This window comes from Protopterus annectens, chromosome 5.part0 (assembly GCF_019279795.1).
Source record: "Protopterus annectens isolate FY-2018-M chromosome 5.part0, PAN1.0, whole genome shotgun sequence".
In the NCBI taxonomy this organism is placed as follows: Eukaryota; Metazoa; Chordata; order Ceratodontiformes; family Protopteridae; genus Protopterus; species Protopterus annectens.
In genome coordinates, this window is record NC_056735.1 from 259,708,953 (window position 1) to 259,729,919 (window position 20,967).

A 20,967-nucleotide genomic window follows, 5' to 3' on the forward strand; every position below is an offset into this window, starting at 1 on the left:
GTCTGGTTTGATTCTTGGCTGGGGTGCCTTCTGTGTGGAGTCTGTATGTCCTCCCTGTGTTTGTGTGGGTTTGTTCTGGTGTCCTCAGTGGATATTTGTCCCTATTTTTTGGACTTTATTCCCCCATTATTGGCTTTGTCCAGGTTTTTTGTGCCAAGGTTGAGAGCTATGGTGATAACTGAACTCAATGAATATGTTTGTGGGCTGTATTCCCCCATTATTGGTTTAGTTCAGGTGTTTTGTGCTAAGATGTTGACAGCTATGGTGAGAACTGAATTCACTAAATGGTAGCCATTTAGGTTTCAGTCTTCCTTTCTTTCATAAAAATAGATGATTTGGCATAGTGGCATGTTGCTCTGGCTGTTTTGCACAGGGACCTGGGTTCAATACTTGGCAGTGAAATATATGGTGGTAACACAGCATTTTATTCTAGTAACTTTTCAACATTATAGAAGCAATGTTTAAAATGTGTCCCTGGTTTTTGGGCTTTTGTCCCCCCAAATCAATTTTGGCTTTGTCCAGATTTCTTGTGCTGCAAAGTTCAGAGATACAGCTGAGTGTCGAGTAGATTTTACAAGGAGCTGAGAGCTGCGGGGGAACAAAAGTTTAGTGCTGCTTATGCCAAGTCTGCTTACATTGTAAATAGCACAATAGGTAGAGTACTTGCTTTTGATGCAAAAGGCTGTGGGTTCTACTCTCACAGTAGGTAGATCCATTGCTGATATTGTACTCTGTTGTAAAGGGAATGGATGCTGCAGTCCTCTTTGGCAAAGATACCTAGTAACTATGAACCTGTTATCAGTTTGCCATCCATTCCCTATTGCGATATTACTAGCATTATAATTTTTTTAATGCAACATAAGCAATTTATTCCTCAAAGGCAACAGGCACTTTATTTGTAGATGAAACAGTGACATATAAAGTTGTTTGCTGGCAGTAACCTCTTCATTAGTTAACAAATTTCTTTAATGTGGAATTATTTAGATGGCTTTTACTTCTTCAGCGACCGTGCATATTTACTGATACTGGTGGACTGTTGAAGTTTGAGTAGACTTTTGTGACGGAAATGTTCTGAATTGGGCAGTTTTGTCATTATTGGTGCATGCATTTTGTTTCATTGTTTACTGGAAAAATGTTCAAAACAATAAATTTAAAATGCCCTCTACAACTGTATTGTATTGTACAAGGAATATAATGTAATACAGTCAGGAAGGTGTATCAAAGAGCATGTGTATGTTTCGTGTTGAAGGGGCCTATGATTTGAAAACAGCCCAAAATTAATCTTTAAAAATGTATTTTCTTTGAATGTGGGTTTCAATGCAGTTTCAATGAATGTGAGTTTCAAGGGCAGAGAAGTTTTAATGCTGTCTGTTTTCATTGTGAGACTGCATTGCTTTGTTTAGCAGATATCTATTAGGATTTATGCTGTAAAATATAAAATAAAACTTTCAAATGAAATCCATATCATCGCAGAAGTAAAGCAGTATGCACATTACAGTGTTTATGGCAAATGAGGTGAAATAACCAAGGAATGGAACAGTGGAATGGCTGCAGGGGGGACGCTCCATTCGACCATTATTTTGTGAGGGGGGGAGGGCAGCAAACTCAGGCAGCCCCAGCTGAACTATACCTCTCAACTGTCTAGAATTTTGCAGAATGAATAGATTTTTGCTTCTTATTTTTGGTTTGTTCATCATAAAATTTGTGGTTTTCTGCCAAATCATTTAGGAATGAAGTCACTAAATAATGACAGACATTGAGTTTCAGATGTCATAACCTTCAGAAAAATGCATGCTAAAGCAAGACCTGTTATTCTATCAACTGTATTAAGTTTATGCAAGAGCAATTTTTAGTACTGTTTGCATGTTCCCCCAATATATTTGGCCTTGTCCAGATTTCCTGCATTAAGAGGTTGAGAGGTACATGCAAATAAATTGCTTTATAGAATTAGGAATATCCAAACCTCTCAACTGTCCCCAATTTTGGCTCAAAATGTTGCTCTCCCCCTAATAATACCTCTGCACAATGGCAATTTTGGAAGAAAATGTGGAGGGTTTACAATTATAAATAATTGTAATGATCAGAGTTATAAATTACTTTTATTTCAGAAATGCAGGTAGATGATCTTATTTTTTCAGCTGCTCAAGTTAACAGTACTTTCCCAGCTGTATTGTGTGGCAATTTTATATTTTTGCATAACGTTTTTGGTCTGATTTTCATAAAATTGTAGTTTTCTGGCAAATTAGTAGCAAATTATTAAAGACTGAAGTTAGAAAATAATGGCAAACATTTGAGTTTCAGATTTAATACCTTTCAGAAAATTCATACTAATGCAAGACCTACTACTATTGTATTATCTTTCTAAGTTTATAAGAGCAATATTTAAACATTGTCTTAAATTTTGGGCCTGTGTCCCACTTCTATGTATGGCTTTGTCCAGATTTCTTGCTCTGAGGTTGAGATGTATGAGTGTCAGAGCCATCACCATCAGCCAGAGACATTTCAAACTGTGATCTACTTGTTGCACTCCACTCCCCATTGTAGTGGCTCTGGATGTGTCCAAGTAAGGCAAGGAGCAGTTATGCAGTGTAAGTGTGCAGAGTATTCCCCCATCCAAGGTATACCACAAGTACGACCATGGCTTTTCATCTGTCCTTGATTTTGCAGAATGTTCTGGTTTTCTGTCATATTTTTATACTGTTGATTTATGCTTCTTATTATTCAGAAAATGCATGCTGTTGCAGTGCTCTGTTGCTCTGTATTAAAGTAGCAATGCTTTATTGACCATCGGGTAAGCTTGTCAGAGATTGTAAGATACAAGTAAGCTATAATAAGCGTACTGTTAAAGAATTACCAACATTGAAAGCCTTTTCATTGTTGCCATGCAGAGAATATTTACATAACTAGATAACGTATAAGCCTTGGGTATTGAAATGCATATGACAGTATTTGAAATAAAGGACAGGATTACAGTATTTTCAGAAGCTCATTACATTTGTTGGAGACTTGAAGTTATCTTTGCAGGCTTTACCCGTAAACTAAACAGAATGCCAATCTATCATGTGTGGTCCATAACTTGTGCAGTAATCCTTTAAGCAATTTATCTTGAGCTTGTTTCTTGTTCGCTGTTCATTTTTTACTTTGATCATGTGTTCCCCATGAAACAAGTAGATAGTTGTTAGGCAGCAGGTCTTTTTTGGATAAGAAACATTTTTACAAGTGGGGGTATCACAGAGATTGCTACTTTTAGCATGTTACTTGGTAATTTTATAAAGCTGAATATAAATTATAATTAGAACTGCAGTGCAAGGAGAAGTGGTTTGAGCTGAGTGCTGCTTGTTTTATTTTTTACTTGATTTTGACTGGCATTCCAATAATGTATTTAAAAAGCAATTTATTTTTTCATGCCTCACAACCTTTGTGTTTCCATCTAGATATTAAGTAAGTTGTCATGTAGCCAATGCATTGAAATATTTTTTTTTCTTCTACACTTCAGTTTGTCTTGATTGGACTCTCGTAATGATGGTTTGGCACCCAGGGCAGCGTATTTAATTAAAGTTCCAGTTGTTGTGGTTTTGAGCATAGCCCCACCCCTTTCTAAGTTGGTCACACCCCTTCCCATTGGCCCCACCCATTCAGCTGTCTCCTGCAGCCCCCTTTAATTTGAAGTCACCAGCCACAACTGCTGAGAGTGTGTCCTTTAGATGAAATTTTAAATGAAGGTCCCATTTGCCTGAGTTGGTTATAGCTCAAGCTGATGGGTGGATGTAAAATATCCTATGTTATTTATTGAAAGACTGAGTGGGAGTCTTTATTCATAAAACAAAATGTATTTACTTATTTACACCATACATCATTACTTTATGCAGATTTTATTTACTTCCGTATTAATTATCACTTATGCTCTCCCCCCACCCCTCTCATCCACAGATAAAACTCTCTTTGATGATATCATTTACATCCCACTTATTATATAATAACTCGTTGCATTTATCTTTCCACAGAAAATATGTAAAGGCAAATAATTTTATATCCAGTTCTGCTATATGTTTGCATCTTTTTAAATGTATTCACCATACAAAATCATTTCCATTGCTATTATTTTAATATTGTATTACTCTATGTGTTCTCTTTTTTCCAAAACTCCATAATCTTTGGATATTCTATAGAAATGTCTCATTGTCAGCATTAATAACAAAACAGACTAATATTGCATTCATCAGGTAGCCCTGTTTGATGGCCTTCTCCACTTTAATTGTATTCTTTATCCCTCCATTAATGAAAATGTTTACCTTAGATCTCTTGTATACATCTCTAATGAACCCTGGAAATCTGTACCACTCTAATAAGTCTCATAACTGTCAGCACCTAATATATGCTTTCTTGTGTCACATGCAGCTGTTCTTCCTTCTACATTTCTGTTCTAATAGATTCATAGGTTCATAGGTAATTATTCGGTTAATAAAGCCAGGGGGCTTTCTAAGCCTAGAGATGCTTCCCAAATGTACCTGACAAGTTTTGAAAACCGAGGGTTATTTTAAGGGGTAGATGCAGGCTTGAGGATAGGTGATCAAATATCTACAGACTGCATCTGTCTAACAGAGACATAGCTGCCAGACCAGGGATACAATTCGAATTCCCCATCCACTGGTCTAAGTTATGGTTGAATTTGGTTAGGGAAGAACTCTGCTTCACATGGGTGGCAAGCCTATTCCAGAGACAGGGCAGTCTCTAAGACATATACCTGTACCTATAACATGTCCTCTTTATGTTGCAGATGAGATTTAGGTCCCTAGGAAGGATAATTCTAACACTGTTTGTTTTACAGATGTGCAACATGTCCATCAGAGTGGGATCAAAGGATGCTATGTAGGCCAGGCATAGATCACTTCTCAGCAGTCTGTAAGAGACTGAGTGTAGGTATAGGACTTTGAGGTGGTCCATGTAGGACATGTTGTTTATACCCTTCTTATTCTTTTTGTGAGGAACCTCTGTGGATGCCCCAATTCTTGCATATTCCTGGTCAGGAATATACTGAAGAGAGCATTGTATTCAATGATTAGTCTGAAGAGGGCCAAGTACAGAAGAACAATGACATCCTTGGACCTGGATACACACCCTTGCTTATAAGTTGTGCAACACAGAATGATTTCCTTACTACAGTAGACACATGATGGTCAAAGGCCAGATTACTGTCTACATACGTTTTTAAATCTCTGACCACTGGGTCTATTCATCAGTTTGTATCATGAATGTGGTAGTTTCCAGAGGTAGCCATCTTCCCAAATGATACTGTTATGCATTTCTTGGCAGTGAGTTTTAGATCATGGCTCTGGTACCAGTTATTGGTCTGTGTCAGTCTCAGACCTTTTTAGTGGGTATTTGTGTCTCTGGGGGATTCTATGACTGCATCTAGTTTACAGTCATCTGCAAATATTGTCAACCAGAGGCCCTTGATGTTGGCCTTGACTTCAGAGAAGTAGATGGCAAAAATGAGTGGCCTTAGCACTGAGCCTTGAGGAACTTCACTAGTGACTGGCCTTTTTGTAGAGGTACACTCCCTTATCCTAACCTCTTGGGTCGTATCTTTCAGCCAGCTGGTTAGCCAAAATTGACTCACCATATTATTGAGCATTACATCCAACCTGTGTTCACAATTCATGGTAAATGCTTCACTTTTCCATAAATGTCCTACAAAGTCACCCGCATCTCCCAAGCTCAAGACCAAAATTCTCTTTCATCATAAACCTTTTTTTTACACAGTGTAAATATAATTGCATAAGTTAGAAAATATTTAACAATATCCAATGCCAAAATAATGTATGCTCTAATTTTCAGCACTATTCTTTCACTTTCACTGTCTCTAGTAGGAGGAGAAAACACATACAAATTCCAAAGATACATGTTCTTTTTTCCTTTCACCATAAGCATATATCTGTTTAGCACTTCATATGTTTCAAAAGTTAACTGACAAAATTTCTCATTCTCCAGATGTATAAGTGAATGTGGAGAAGCTGCTGTAAAACCCAGTGGTTTGACCATCCTGTCCCAAATATCATACCTGAGGAAGTCCTCACAATTGTGTTTTTTAACAACCTCCTTTTTAAATGTATTCTCTGACCTTCAGTACTGCTGCATAGCTTTATTTCACCTTCAGGATGTCTATAATGAACTCAGCATACCCCTATCCTGCAGCTTTCTTCAGGTTTTCATTACTACCTGCTGCTCTCTGCTGGCCAATGGTGATATTGTATCCAGTTTCATCCTCTGATAAACATTTTTCAACTGCCTCTGCCCATGAAAGAACACTTGCCTCACTTAGCTCCAGTTCTGCCATCATCTCCTTTAGAGTTTGTGCATCAAGTCCACCATAAAAAAACTCCCCCATTTTCATCTGCCTATTTATTTTGTCCTGCATTGTCTGCAGAATGCAGCCACTCCTTTGTACTATCATCACACTTCTCAATTCTCTGCACCACACTGTCATTCCAGCATGGCTTGTTCGTTCTCCTCCCTTCTGTCAAGGAAAGGAGCTCTGCAAGTTAACCCCCCTGTACTGAAAGAGTAGGACAATTTCTCCCTAGTTAGTATGAATACCACCTAAAATTTCCCTTAAAATGAGGTTGTTCGGCCTAGTTGGAATAACTGAGTCAACAAGTAAAATAAATAATTGAAGAAATGTGAGCCATTCTTGTAGCTGGTACTCTTTGCCTTGAAGAAAGTGTTTTGTTTTGTTTTATATATAATTAAGGCATTAGTCAGCTCAGCTGTCTGCAGCAGTTGTGTCTGGACGTTTAGAAGAGGTTGTTTTCTAGTGAGTTTTTATGTGGGGTGGTGTGATAACAAGTGTTATAATAACTCTCAAGTATTTGGCACAAGACTTTACAAAGCTCATTCAGGAAGGGGAAATTGCCAAACTGTAGATGTCTGAACATATCTACAACCCCTTCCTTGAGTATATTTTCTGAGAAAATGAGAATAAAATATTTTTTAACTCCAGATAACTCTGCCTGGAGGAAGAAGTGGATCAAGAAAGGGGGAAAGTACATGGCAGGAAAAACAATAAAGTCAATATTTTGGCATGTCTATTACTCGTTGAAAAAATCTCTTATTATACCTTAGGAAAGAAAATAAATGCATGTGCCTCACAAATGCAGGCTGATCCCCTAAATCCCTTACAATTCTGACAAGTTGCTTAACTTGCAACTATAATTATTTTTTATACATACAGTCAGCTTTAGGTTATAAAACTGTTTTCCCCCATTTTTCATTTGACCATTGTAAATATTTATTTTACTATCATGTTATTCTTGTAAACAGATTCTACCTCTTGATTATTTTTCTTCTTTTTTTTCATTTTTCATTTGCATATTTTAAACATTTCTAATTTTGTCATGTTACACTTGTAAATAGATCAAACCTCTTGACTAATTTTGTAAGCTTACTATACTGTTCATCGTGCATACAGCTGCAGTCATAACAAATGGGTTATCCTGCCTTCAGGCGGGTCCTCGGTCAGCCGAATTCCAAAGTCTAGGTCCGGCGTCAGTTGTCAGTGCGGCAGGGGTATAAAAGAGGCAGCCGACGCCATTTTCTTCAGTCTTTCTTGCCGCGCGGTGCCCGAAGCAGAAGCAGTTCGCAAGTGCCGGTCGGCCAGCTCCTGAGATTTACGAAAGTATTTCAGCTGAAGTCTTCTTGAAAGCTAAGTACCCCGTTGGGGAAACTTTTCTTGCCTCAGACCAATGTCAGACAAAGTTAATAATTGCATTTCATGTGGGAAGCAAATACCGCATAAGGATTTCCACTCTTTCTGTATACCTTGCTTAGGCCCAGACCACGACGTCTCGGCCTGCCGTTTTTGTGCTAGATTCAATAAGCGCACTATTAAGCGTTGGGCGGAGTTCGCACTGCACTTTTTTGGCAAAAATTTTAACTATATTATGTTGTCGGATACTCCAACTCCAGTTTTGAGCAAAAAATGCAAAGATAAGGACCGACATACGAGGTCCGCACCACCTACTGAAACCACGCTAAGGCCGACTACCGGTTCTCCGGTACTCAGCGAGGCACCTACGCAGCCCCTGAGTACTGATGACAATGCATTACCGGTGTCTTCAGTACCCGAGGTCGCAGGCTCCTCGGCCCCCATTCCTACTACAGATCCCGACGCCACTCCTGGCGGGGAAACTCAGAATTTAGACAGGCCTGCCATTTCTCAAGGGGTCTTCAGGCCTTCCTCCTTCTCTATTAAAGCCTTCACTAAATCTAAAGCAGCCATGAAAACCAAAAAACAGGTTCCTCAGACCCCTCTCAAGGCACCATGCCTAAAAACAGATGCTTAAAATGGCTGAGGATTTGATTACTCTTATCAGGGGTTCTCAACCCCCCTCTGACAAAAGGCCCAGATTAGAGGAAGACTTCCCTTCCTCAGATCAAGCTTCTATTACCTCAGAACTATCTGAGGACCAGGATTATGCCTATTCTCCATTCGAAGACTCTGATGCAGAGGAATCTATTCCCTCGGTCTCCCCCCTTGAGGACTTCTCTTTTGGGGAAACCCTGCATACATTGAGGGAACACTTTCAGTGGGAAGGCCAAGATTACTCAGATTCCAAGAAAAGGCTCAGAGAATTTCTTCTGCTCCCCCAGCATAGGCCTCTGGCTATCCCTCCTGTTTTAGATATATTGGATGATGTGTACACAGAAGCCAGCCTTAATCCTGATTATTTGCCTCCAGCTCCTGTTAAACCAGACAGGTATTACCGGGTTCCTGATTCTCACCAGTTCCTATATAAAAGCCATACTGCTGACCCAGAAACCATTTCACAGGGTCCCAAGGGAATTAAGGCCTCTAATGCTAAAAATCCATTACCTTCAGAGAGAGATTCCAGAGCTTTAGAAAGGTGGGGGAAAAAGGTGTACACCTCGGCCACTTTAACCATGAGGGCATTAAACTGTCAGTTCCATATGTTAAAGTATCAACAGTTTTTGATATCTCAGCTGAAAAGCAAGATGACACAACCAGAACAACCAGATTTAAAAGAGTTGCAGGATTTGTTGCATGGTGCAGAGCAAGTGGGTAAACATACCTTGCAGTGTGGTTTTGATGCTTTAGAGGCCTCATGTAGAGTTGCTGTTACAGGGTCTGTTATTCGTAGGCATGCTTGGCTCAAAGAGCAAACCTTACCAGATCATGTCAAAGCTAAATTATTAGATGCACCTCTTCAAAAAGATGTATTGTTTGGTGTTAAAGCTGAGGAGGTGCTAAAGAAAATGGAGGAAAAAGCGAAATCAATGCAAACAGTGAAAGATTTCCTGCAGGTACAGCCTCCATGTTTCAGCAGAAACTGGCCTGCAAAAAATTGGTCCTTTCCAGCCACGGACAGACATCAAAGGGGCAGATACAGGGGCCCAAGGGGCAGAGGGCAACCTCAAGGATCTTTCAGAGCCAGACAGTGGCAAGCACCAACCCCAAGAGGTGGAGAAGATAGATCACAGTCTTTTAGAAAACAGACACAATGACTTCCCCCTACACCTGCCAAGCAAAGCTTTAATGGCAGCACCTTTGGGCGGAAAACTGACATTATTCTCAAAAAATTGGCATATTGTTACAAAAGACAAATGGATTCTGGACATTATAGACAGAGGCTACAGGTTCCACTTTCACACCCTTCCAAAAATGAGAGGCATGCCAAACCTGCCACAAATCAAAGGGCAGAGGCACAAAAACAAGTTTCAGCTCTCATGGACATGAAAGCAATTCAAGAGGTACCTGCAAAAGAACAAGGTCAAGGGTTTTATTCCAGACTATTCCTGGTTCCGATGAAAAACAAAGATTGGAGACCTATCTTAGACCTATCCATCCTAAACACATATCTACAGGTGCCAAAATTCAAGATGCTCACATTACAGCAGCTTCTTCCCATGCTGGGCAAGGAGTCTTGGCTGGTAACATTGGACCTCAAGGAGGCATTCCTGCATGTCCCTATCAGACAAGATTGCAGAAGATACCTCAGATTTCTTGCAGGTTCAACCCATTACCAATTCTCTGCATTGCCCTTTGGCTTATCTACTGCGCCCAGAGTGTTTACGAAATGTCTGGCATCAGTAATCGCCTTCTGCAGACTACAAGGGATACAAATCTACCCATATCTGAACGACTGCCTGATCCAAGCGGACAGCAAGGACATACTACTGCAGCACCTGGCATTTGTAATAAAACTGTTGAACTTCCTGGGATACACAGTCAACAAAAAGAAATCAAAACTAATACCCTCTCAGCAAATAATTTTCCTGGGTGCCAGCTTGGATACAACCACCCAGATGGCCTACCTCACGCCAGACAAGCAAGGGCAACTGTCTCAATACTTCAGAAAAATGGCAACTTACACCAGGCTAACTGCAAGGAAAGTCCTGCAGGCTCTGGGATTCATGGCATCTTTATTTATTTATTTTTTTTATTTTATTTTACATTTGTTTACCGGGCTAGTCCAACTGGATATATGTCCATTTTCAGTGGAGGCCCGGGGAGAAAAGCTCCACTACAAACTACTAAACAATGTCAAGATATACATCAATATACAAAAATAGAGAGAAAAAAAAACATATGCAATAACTTTGAAACAGGTTGTATTAACTTTTAAGTAAAATCAAAAACCTAGGATGGTAAAGAGAAAGAAAGGATAAAGAATATTAAATACTTCGTTAGAGTATGTAGAAGAGAAGAAAGAGAATGGTTGTTAAGGAGTCAGATAATGATGGGAAAAAAAAGAGAGCTAACCTGGGTTATGACAAGAGCATAGCCAATGGATATTTAGGAAGGATTTTAGTTTAGTTTGAAATTGGGAGAGTGATGTTAGGGATGTAAGTTCCTGTGGTAACTTGTTCCATATTTTGCCAACTGAGTTGGAAAATGTGGAGTCACCTGCTGAGTTTTTGGATCGGGATGTTTGGACCAGTATTTTATTGGTGGAGTGTAGATGCCTCTGATTGTTATAGGCTGTTATGAGGGAGGAGAGTATTGGGGTGTTTTCAGGGTGATGTAGGGCATTATGGGCAATAGTGAGTTGATAGTATTGTATGAGGTGTGGTAGTTCCAGCCACCCGAGCTTTTTGAGATTTAAACAATGATGAGTTCTATATGGAGAGGCAGTTGCAAATCTGGCAATATTATTATATGATGAAGTAAGTTTGCTAAGATTATGTTTAGAGAGATTTGTGTATACGGAGGAAGCATATAAAAGGGTTGAGATTAAGTGAGTTCTGGCTATGGTAGTTTTGGCTTCAGGAGTAAGAAAAGATTTGATTCTATAGAGAGAGCCTAGTTTTCTGTTGGTCGATTTTATTGTAAGATTAATATGATTGTCAAATTTTAATTGATTGTCAATAGTGATACCCAAGAGTTTTGTTGTTTGGTCAGGAGAGATAATGGTTCCATTATCAGATATTAGTGTGAAATGGATAGAGGTAGACAAGTGGGTGGGTGAAAAAGCAAGAGTTTGGTTTTCTTGGGGTTAAGGAGAAGGCAATGATTAGAGAACCATTGTTCTATAGTTGAGAAGGTTTTTGTGTGAGAGAGTGAAGTTCTGACTGTGTTGAGGCTGCACAAATGATGGTAGTATCATCTGCATATTGAATACAAGTTGTTTGTGGAGTAGCTAGATGAAGTTCATTAATGAAAATGGAAAACAAGAGTGGACCTAAAATAGAGCCCTGAGGGACTCCTATAGTGGTGGGGAGAAGATCAGAGAGTTGGTTGTCCCATAGAACTGCTTGTTTGCGGTTGTCTAGGTAAGACGTGAACCAGCATAAGGCAAGATTATCTAGAGAGAAAGATTTTAAACGATGGAGAAGAAGCTGGTGATTTACCATGTCAAAGGCTTTGGACAGGTCTACGAATAATGCTGAAGAAGGAGTATTATTGTTACGGTTTTTGTTAATTGAGTCAATGAAGGATAGTAAGGCTGTACTAGTACTATGGTATGGTCGAAACCCATGTTGGCAATTAGCCAGGAGTTTGTGGTCTAGTAGGTGATTTAGTAACTGTTTGTGGATACACTTCTCCATAATTTTTGCAAGTGGAGATAGTAGTGCTATTGCATCCTACTAATCCCATGTGCAAAGCTGCATATGAGGAAACTTCAATGGTACCTGAAAAACTTATGGTCTCAACACAGCCACAGCCTGGAAACAATTATCCCACTCATTCCATGCCTTCAAAAGGAATTTTTGTGGTGGACTCAAGCTTGCCAAAGAAGCACAGGTCTTCCTTTCTGTGTACCTCAAGCAACTCAAATCATCACAACAGACGCCTCAAACTACGCCTGGGGAGCACACATGACAGATCAGTGCATTCAGGGAAAATGGACCCGAAAAGAGAAGCACCTTCACATCAACCAAAAGGAAATGCTAGCCATGCAAAAGGCTATTATGACCTTCAAAGACCTACTGCATCCAGGCCAGCTATTGATAAGGACAGACAACACCACAGTGATGTGGTACATAAACAAACAGGGGGGAACTCATTCATACCCCCTGTGCAGGCAAGCCATGACCCTATGGAACACAGCACTGGACTTGCAAATTCAACTGCAGGCACAATTCCTGCCAGGGAAGGAAAACACACTGGCAGACAACCTAAGCAGAAATATGACAGATCCACACAAATGGAAGTTGCATCCTCAACTTTTCACAAAGATAACTCAGGCATGGGGACAGCCAGACATAGATCTCTTTGCTACCCACAGAAATTGCCAGTTGAAAAAATTTTGTTCAAGGACCTATCATCCACAGGCCTGGAAAGTGGACGCACTTTCCTTCAATTGGGCAACATTGACAGTCTATGCCTTCCCGCTTCTTCCTCTGCTGCCCAAAGTTCTATTAAAAGCCAGAGCAGAGAGGCTGAAAATGATTCTCATCGCTCCAGACTGGCCAAGACAACACTGGTATCCGCTCCTGAAGAGCCTGACACGTTCCCCACCATGGATCCTACCTCTAGTCCCTCTTCTGTTGTCCCAGCACAACTACAAAACCCTTCACAGCCATCTCAAAACTCTAAATCTAGCCGCATGGAGAATTCTTTGATTTCCCAACAGTTTCTCCTCTCCAAGGAGGTGCAGGATGTCATCTTGGAGGCCAGAAGACCTTCTATTAGAAAGGCTTACTCCACCAAATGGAAACGATTTTGTGCCTGGAATGAAGAAAAGGGACAGAATCCTTGGGTAATAAATATACCTCAAATTTTACAGTACCTAGCCGAGATGTTAAACAATGGACTTTCCTTCTCCTCCATCAAGATCCACGCTTCAGCCATTTCTGCACAATACAACACAGATCCTCCATTATTCTCTCACCCTCTCTTAAGGCAGTTCCTCAGAGGGGCAAAGAATTTAAAACCCCCAAGGAAACCACCAGTCCTTGCTTGGGACCTCAACTACGTATTGCAAAAGCTGACCCTTCCTCCCTTCGAGCCAGCTTCTTCAACAGAGTTACAGTACTTGTCATGGAAAACAGCCTTTCTTCTGGCTATCACCTCAGCACGCAGGGTTTCGGAGCTATAGGCCCTCATGGCTGTGCAACCATTCATCATTTTCCATCAGGACAGAGTTTCCTTACGAACCAATCCTACCTTTATGCCAAAGGTAGTATCCAGTGTAGCTTTGAATCAGACTATCCACTTACCTACCTTTTATCCTAATCCACAAAACAAAGGGGAAAGACTACTACATTCCTTGGACATTCACAGACAACTTCGTTACTACTTGGACAGAACAAAGCCATTCAGGAAATCTGAGCAACTCTTTGTGTCCTATGCTGTAGGTGCTCAGGGAAAGGCTATTTCCAAACAGACAATTTCAAAATGGATAGCCCACTGCATACGCTTTTGTTACTCATTTCATGGAAAACCTGTGCCTGCATGCATCAGATCCCACTCCACCAGAGCCACAGCTACCTCTGCAGCCTTCCTCAGGGGGGTCCCTACCAAGGACATTTTGGAAGCAGCCACCTGGAGTTCAGTGCACACTTTCTCCAAGCACTATCACCTCCCACTATACTCAAAATCTAGAGCGGGCTTTGCCACAGCAGTCCTGCAGGGCATCCTAGCCCCTCCAAGTTCCACTTAGTGCCTACCACCCTTACTTAGCTTTGGGATTCTACCCATCTGTTATGACTGCAGCTGTATGCACGATGAACATAGTACAGTTTTGTACCTACCATAAATGTAGATGTTCGAGTGCTCATAAAGCTGCAGTCCAGGTTTCCCTCCCTCCATCCCCTCTTAGGACAGGCCTTATGACAAACACTTTTCATATAACCTTTTTGGGGTATTCTTTTATGGTGTATTTGCTTGCAACTACTGTTTTTGATTTATCAACATTGCATCTTTGCATAACATTATGTTTGCCTTCCTTCTGGGGGAACCTGACATCTGGGGCAAGAAAAACGGAAGAAAATGGTGTCGGCTGCCTCTTTTATACCCCTGCCGCACTGACGTCAGGGAAGAAGCGATGACAACCGACGCTGGAGCTAGACTTTAGAATTCGGCCGACCGAGGACCCGCCTGACAGCAGGATAGCCCATCTGTTATGACTGCAGCTGTATGAGCACTCGAACATCTACATTTATGGTAGGTACAAAACTGTACTTTTCTGTGTTACTGTTTTTCTTATTTGTAATTGTATGTTTGCCATTGCCCTACTTGACTCAGATCATGACTGAAATGGTCCTTGGACCAGCCCAACGTCCTAGATAAGAGATGTAGTTAACAAATAAAAGTATTTTTTTTAATAACAAGTAGCAGATGCAGTGAAGTGTAGAGAACAGATGCATATTAATCGAAATAATCTATACTGTTGTACACACAGCTTAAGTTCCACACTATGCTGTACTCTAAAACTGAACTATACTCTCTGAACTCTACATTGTGGTGAGAATAGTGACATGCAAACTGTTAACGAAGATGGCTGAATGGAGAGACTCCAGTGAAGGAACATAGACTGTGCAAAAAACTGAAATAGAGTTTTGAATAGCTAAAGTAAAGAATTAGGTTGTTTAGTCTGATATTTCAGATTACAACATTCAACTTTGTTTTAGTGCCATGATTTCTCAGACATTAGCATTCATACTTAAATGTGACACAGAAATATAAGTTTACCACTAAATGAGTTCATTCTCAGCTATCCACGACTGAGTCTGAAAACAGAACATGGGAATCAGTGTTTTAACCAAGTTGACAAATACAAATAAAATAAATAAATAAAATAAAACTGCATACCCCTGATATTCTGATATTGATATGACTGCCCTACTCCGTGTAAAATGGGAAACATGGGCTTGATAATGATGATGATGATGGTCTACCCCATGCATTCAGCTACAGAGCAAGAATGAGCTTCATACTTCCCTGATATTAGAGTTATTTTGTGTTATATACCAGAGCCAGTTTTATTTTTACCACCACTATACTGTTTGATCAACAGAATCAGTATGAAAAAAAATTAATTTGTTTGAAATTGACAGAATGTATTTAGTATGTAGAAAAGTAAAACTGCTGACATTTTCAGTATTACATTAAAGGTAAGGTCTGCTTAACTTATATTTATTTGACATTTGTATGCTGGGAAAGTCTCACTGGGATAATATCCTATTTTCAACTGACGCCTGGGGAGAAAATCTCTACATTGACATAATATGGTTAGAGTTAAATAACAAAGCTACTACAAAACCTAATGCTGCTGGGCGGCGCAGTGGTGCAGCGGTTAATGCTGTCGCCTCACAGCAAGAGGTTCTCCGGTTCGATTCTCGGCTGGGGTGCCTTCTGTGTGGAGTTTGCATGTTCTCCCTGCGTTCGTGTGGGTTTCCTCCGGGTACTCCGGTTTCCTCCCACATTCTAAAGACATGCTTCTGGAGCATTTCTCCCCGGGCCTCTGCTGAAAACAGGATCTGTGGAACCTAGTCGGACATTCCCGGTCAACAAATGTTAAATAAATAAAATAAAAAAATAAAAATATGTTAACTAAGTAAATAATTCACAACTTCACTTCATACAGTGTGCCCTTATACATACAGAGTGCAAATATTTAGACAGAAATTATAGAACGTTGTCAATAGTTAAAGAATTCTTATAGTGCAGTTCAGGAAAATTACATTATACACACTGAGTGCACATTTTGGAGCAGAGATAACTAGCTAACATAGCCTAAGCACAATTATATTTGTCTTTTATTTAAAAAAGATATACTTTTTTCAGAGAAGGAATTAGTAAGAAGTATGGGGTAGGGGGTAACTTGTTCAACTTGGGGTAGAGCAGGAGCAGAGACAAGTCGTATTTAGGTGGAGTTAGATGTTTGAAGTAGACATAGATCTAATTTGTAGAGAGATCAAATTGTATTTTAGCGCCTATGAGGAGAGACTTTGGCCAGAGAATTTGTGAGGTTTATATCTATATATGTTGAAAAGATGCTGTTCATTAGATCAAAGTGGTCTGTTCAGGTGGTAGGAATGGAGAATAGGACTAAAACCAGGGTAGTCTTTGGCTTTGTGAATAATGTTGTGTGTGGAGATAAGCTCTATGTAATCTAAGTGGTGAAGCGGTTCAACCAATTCAATATGTAATGATTTTTAATGTTTTTGTTTATGATTGTTCCAGAATGCATGTGAAACTACTGTTCAAACTATATGCACTCTATTACTAGACATAGTATATAACTGTTAGGCTAGCAGTTTTCAGAAAAGATCCACATTTACAATTTGCAGCAGGCTACTGCTACCTCTGTTATTATGTGTGGAACACCCTGTAAAAATATAAACAGTTTGGGCTCGTATCCTAAGATGACTGAAATTTGCAATTTTAGGAGAAAATTGGCATAACTGCTAGACTTGTTCAGTTGTCCATTTGGGTAGACGGCCGTAGTTTTGTAGCTGTTAGTAACATCAGTGCATGTTTACAGGGAATTGTATGGTTTTCAGCTTCTTCCAAATGGTGTCATTTAGGAGTTCCTTGCAGCTGTGGACAAATATTGCAGTAGGTAAAATCGGTCATACACATTCTTGTAAGCACTGCACTCTAAATGACAACATTCACAAATAATTAATCTAGTATCAGTGAAAGATGGAAGTTTCATTTTTTTAAAATGAATCTGTTATGCAAGCCTTTATATCTATAGTACTTTAGAAGAGATGAAAACTTGGAGCGCTATCTAGAACCCTATCTGGAACTCCAATCAGAGCAACAATACAGAAGAGTTCAGTAGGACTATCTACTGTGAAGGCTGCATGCATAAAATCATGTACACACAAACCCCATTGAATGGCTGCATGTCCTGAGATTGGTGTGCAAAGACTGGGTAGAAAGGCCTCTACCTGCTACTAAGATGATACCATCTAGTTGTATCCCAGTCTGCTCTCCATCATGGTTATTGGGATACAAGGGGGGCATTGGGATTTGGTTGACAGCAGGAGCCCCATCAAAAATACTAAGTGAAAAAATAATAAAGTGTGAAGCCATTTCTGCAGTGTGATATCAGCTGACATTTTGTTGAGTGCTTTTAACAAGGAAAAAAAAGTCACTGTAGCCAGACTGAACTAAGTGAGTTTAATGTATCACTTACAAAATAATGACATTCTGGGGCAAAAATAGCGTAATGACTTCCCTTCAGGTTACTGCTTATAAACCTACTTTCATAAGTTGTGATGATGTGGACAATGCTTTATAAAGAATATGTGTTCCATATGGTTGCAGAATCATTGTCTAACAATCATTAAATAATAAAAGTGTAACATATTATTAAAGAGAAGAATAAGCAGTTTAACATGTTACGGTATTTTCCCACAGGAGCGGTTTAGTCAAAATGATGTTTTAGTCCTAATGACTGCAGCAATTTGCCATGATCTGGATCACCCAGGCTACAACAATACGTACGTATACATTTCTTAATGATTACATTTTTGTGTACTTATAAAGAGGTGTACCAAGTAGGATTTTATTCACATTTCAGAAGTAAGCGTTATTTATTGGGTATAAAGTGTAATTTGTATGTGCTATAACTTTTAAAAAATACAGAATATTAATTTGTTTTTTAAATCTTTGTTGACCAGCTCAGTCTTCTTTCTCTCATATCTTATCAGACCCGTTATTTAATATAATGCATCTTTTGACATGTATTTATCCACACATGTGATGCAACTTAGTAGACCTCAGAGATTCCTAACTAAAAATATCAGTGGCCTCAAAAATTTTAGTTATCAGGAGAGACTGGCAGCCCTTTCTCTGTACTCAGTCTCTTACAGACTCCTTCAGTGGAGATCTATGCCTAGCTTTTAATGACGTAAAAGATCCAACCCCTATTTGATCTCCTATTCCTTCACAGAACTAATGGTATATCAAATACTCGGTTAAAGGAACTAACCTTCATCAGCAGGTAAGTAAGACACATTGCTATGATAGATCATATCCCTACATATCCCTCCTCTCTGGAAAAAACATTCGCTACATGTGTAGCAGAGGAGAAACTTTCAAAGAAGACCTAAGATAATTGGATGGGCAGCCTCAAATAGTCTCCCAAATCTGTCTTGTCTTGCCCTCCTTGAGGCTAGAAGGAACTTTTGAAAAGGGTTCTTTTGGCTAGGTTTGAATGGTCTGCAGACTGATTGTGTAGTACTTCATTATAAACCTATGAACCTATGAACCACTAAGCTAGTGGCCTCTTTTCAGGGGATACATGAGGTAGCATGAGGTGGTACTTTTACTGGGGGAAATTTGGCCATGGCATCATGGAATGCCCCCCCCCCCCCATGCTGCACTGCAATATCAACAATCCAGTTAGCAGGAGTGGGAGAACAACATACAGTCTTGTGGTCGTCCAGCACCAAAGGTGAGTGTGCTACCTGTTTCACCTTAATAAAACAGTTTCACTACAACATGACACAAAACAGAAATTCTGACCTTGGATTGTTATCATGGAAGGGAAACTTACACAGATTTAGAGAAGTAAAATGCATCCTACCCTCTTAAATATATTTAATACTTTATAATACAATGCAGTACAATGCAACACAGGCATATGCAACATGCCCTTTTTGTCTGCATAGGTACTAAACAAATCGATGATAGCCTTAAAGGAAAATAGATTTTCACTGCCCTTCATGGAGTATAGAAGTGAACTCCATTCATCCGCTATGCTCTTTGAGAAGCAGTTAGTGGTTCTGTCTTATAATAAGATCCTAATCTTGCTCCCTTCTTTATGCCTAAATATTCTCACAAAAACAGATCCTTGATCCTAAACCATTGCATGACCAAAAAAGAGATAAATAGCGGCAGATTTTTGGAATTAGTGTAATTCAAATCAAACTATAATTCGGTGAGGTACAGTTGATTCTTTTTTCAGTAATTCTGAGTACTGCAGTTTCTGAGATGCTAGTATGTAACCATGATGGGTGCCTGATATTTAAATGGCTGACTGAGGCAAAGCCCTTGTAGTACTCAGCAATACATATCCATCTAAACCAGTTGTGACTGAAAGCATTCATGTAGTTCATTTAGTGATAAAAACATAAAAATACTTGCCAAGCTGAAATCTGAGGGCACAGCAGCTCTTGTATTCTCTGTGCACTATGTTTTTAAACACCTTTATTGAATTATCACTTGTGACATAGGCAAACTTACATTTATATAAAAGTAATTACTTCCCATACATGTCAAGCTCGCTGACCCTCTTCAAGAGAAATCTTGATGAGTGGATGGGAAATACAAAATTCACCCCGGGGATAATTCCAGTAGCTCTACTCAACAGAGGAACTGGGAACTAAGGTTGGGTGGCATGATGCCAGGGTAATCCTATGGCTAGACTTGTAAAGGCCCCAGGGCCATTAGCCTAGTACACACCTATGAACTTTTTTATAGGTTCATAGGTAGGTACTAGGCTATCTGCCCTAAGGCATTTATAAGCCTAGCCAGAATGTGTTGGCTTTCGCCACCCCCTTAGATTAGTACCCTGTGCCTCTGTCCAGCAGAGCCAAAGTGATCCCCGGGGTAAACGTTCTGTTTCCCATCTACTCGTCAAGGTTTCTCTTGAAGAGTGTTAGCGAGGAGCTCTGCCTAATGTAGACTGGAATCTTGTTCCAAAGCATGGGAAGTCTCTGGGACAGGAATCTATCCCTCCAGCATGTCCTATTTATTGTTGTGGTGAGGTTTAGATCCCTACAGCATGTAGCTTGAGGGGATAAGGTTTTCTTTAGGTGGTGCATGTCTATAAATTCTGGGTTGGACATGGCCTTGTATGTCAGGCAGACATCACCTCTGAGTAGGCGGTATGCAACCGCGTACAGCTGGAGTTTCTTCAGTCGGCTGCATAGGGCATCTGTTTGAGGCCAGTGATCTTCTTGGTGAGGTACTTTTGTGGTCTTTCCAGCTGTTGCAGGTGTCTTGTAAGGTACATTCCAAATGGGGCGTTGTACTCTATGATGGGTCTGATGAGTGATGAGTGATGAGTAGGGGGGCATAATGACCTCTTTTGATCTGGATGCAAACCCTTTTGTGATTAGGTGGGCCACATAGAAGGATTTTCTAACCACTTTGGCAATGTGATTATCAAAGGAAAGATTACTATCTACTTGGGTCCCCAGATCCCTTATTACGTTTTCCGTATTTAGGGGACTATCACCTATGTGGTAGTTTGTGGGTACTTTGTTTTTTCCAAGGGGTATGACTATGCACTTTTTGGCATTAACTTGAGGCCATGATTTTGACACTAGGTATCCGTCTCAGTGAGACCCTTTTGGAGGATGTCTGTGTCAGCCAGAGAGTCAATTATAGCCCCTTGTTTGCAGTCGTCTGCGAACTTGGTCAGCCATCGTCCTCCTGTGCTTGCCTGTACCTCTAAGAAGTATATGCTAAACAGGAGGGATCCTAGGACTGAGCCCTGGGGAATGCCACTTGTAACCTGTTTAGAGTCAGACCTAGCTCTCACA

General features: G+C 40.0%; 1 protein-coding gene across 3 annotated transcripts in view; it reads left to right on the top strand.

Annotated features, from left to right (window-relative positions):
• The window catches only part of PDE9A (phosphodiesterase 9A), an 851,735-nt gene that overhangs the window by 551,686 nt on the left and 279,082 nt on the right, over positions 1–20,967 (top strand). For all 3 annotated transcript variants that reach the window (XM_044072227.1, XM_044072229.1, XM_044072228.1), the window contains one exon: positions 17,834–17,916. In XM_044072227.1, coding sequence (XP_043928162.1) covers positions 17,834–17,916 — 83 coding nt within the window. The remainder of the gene's footprint in view (positions 1–17,833; positions 17,917–20,967) is intronic.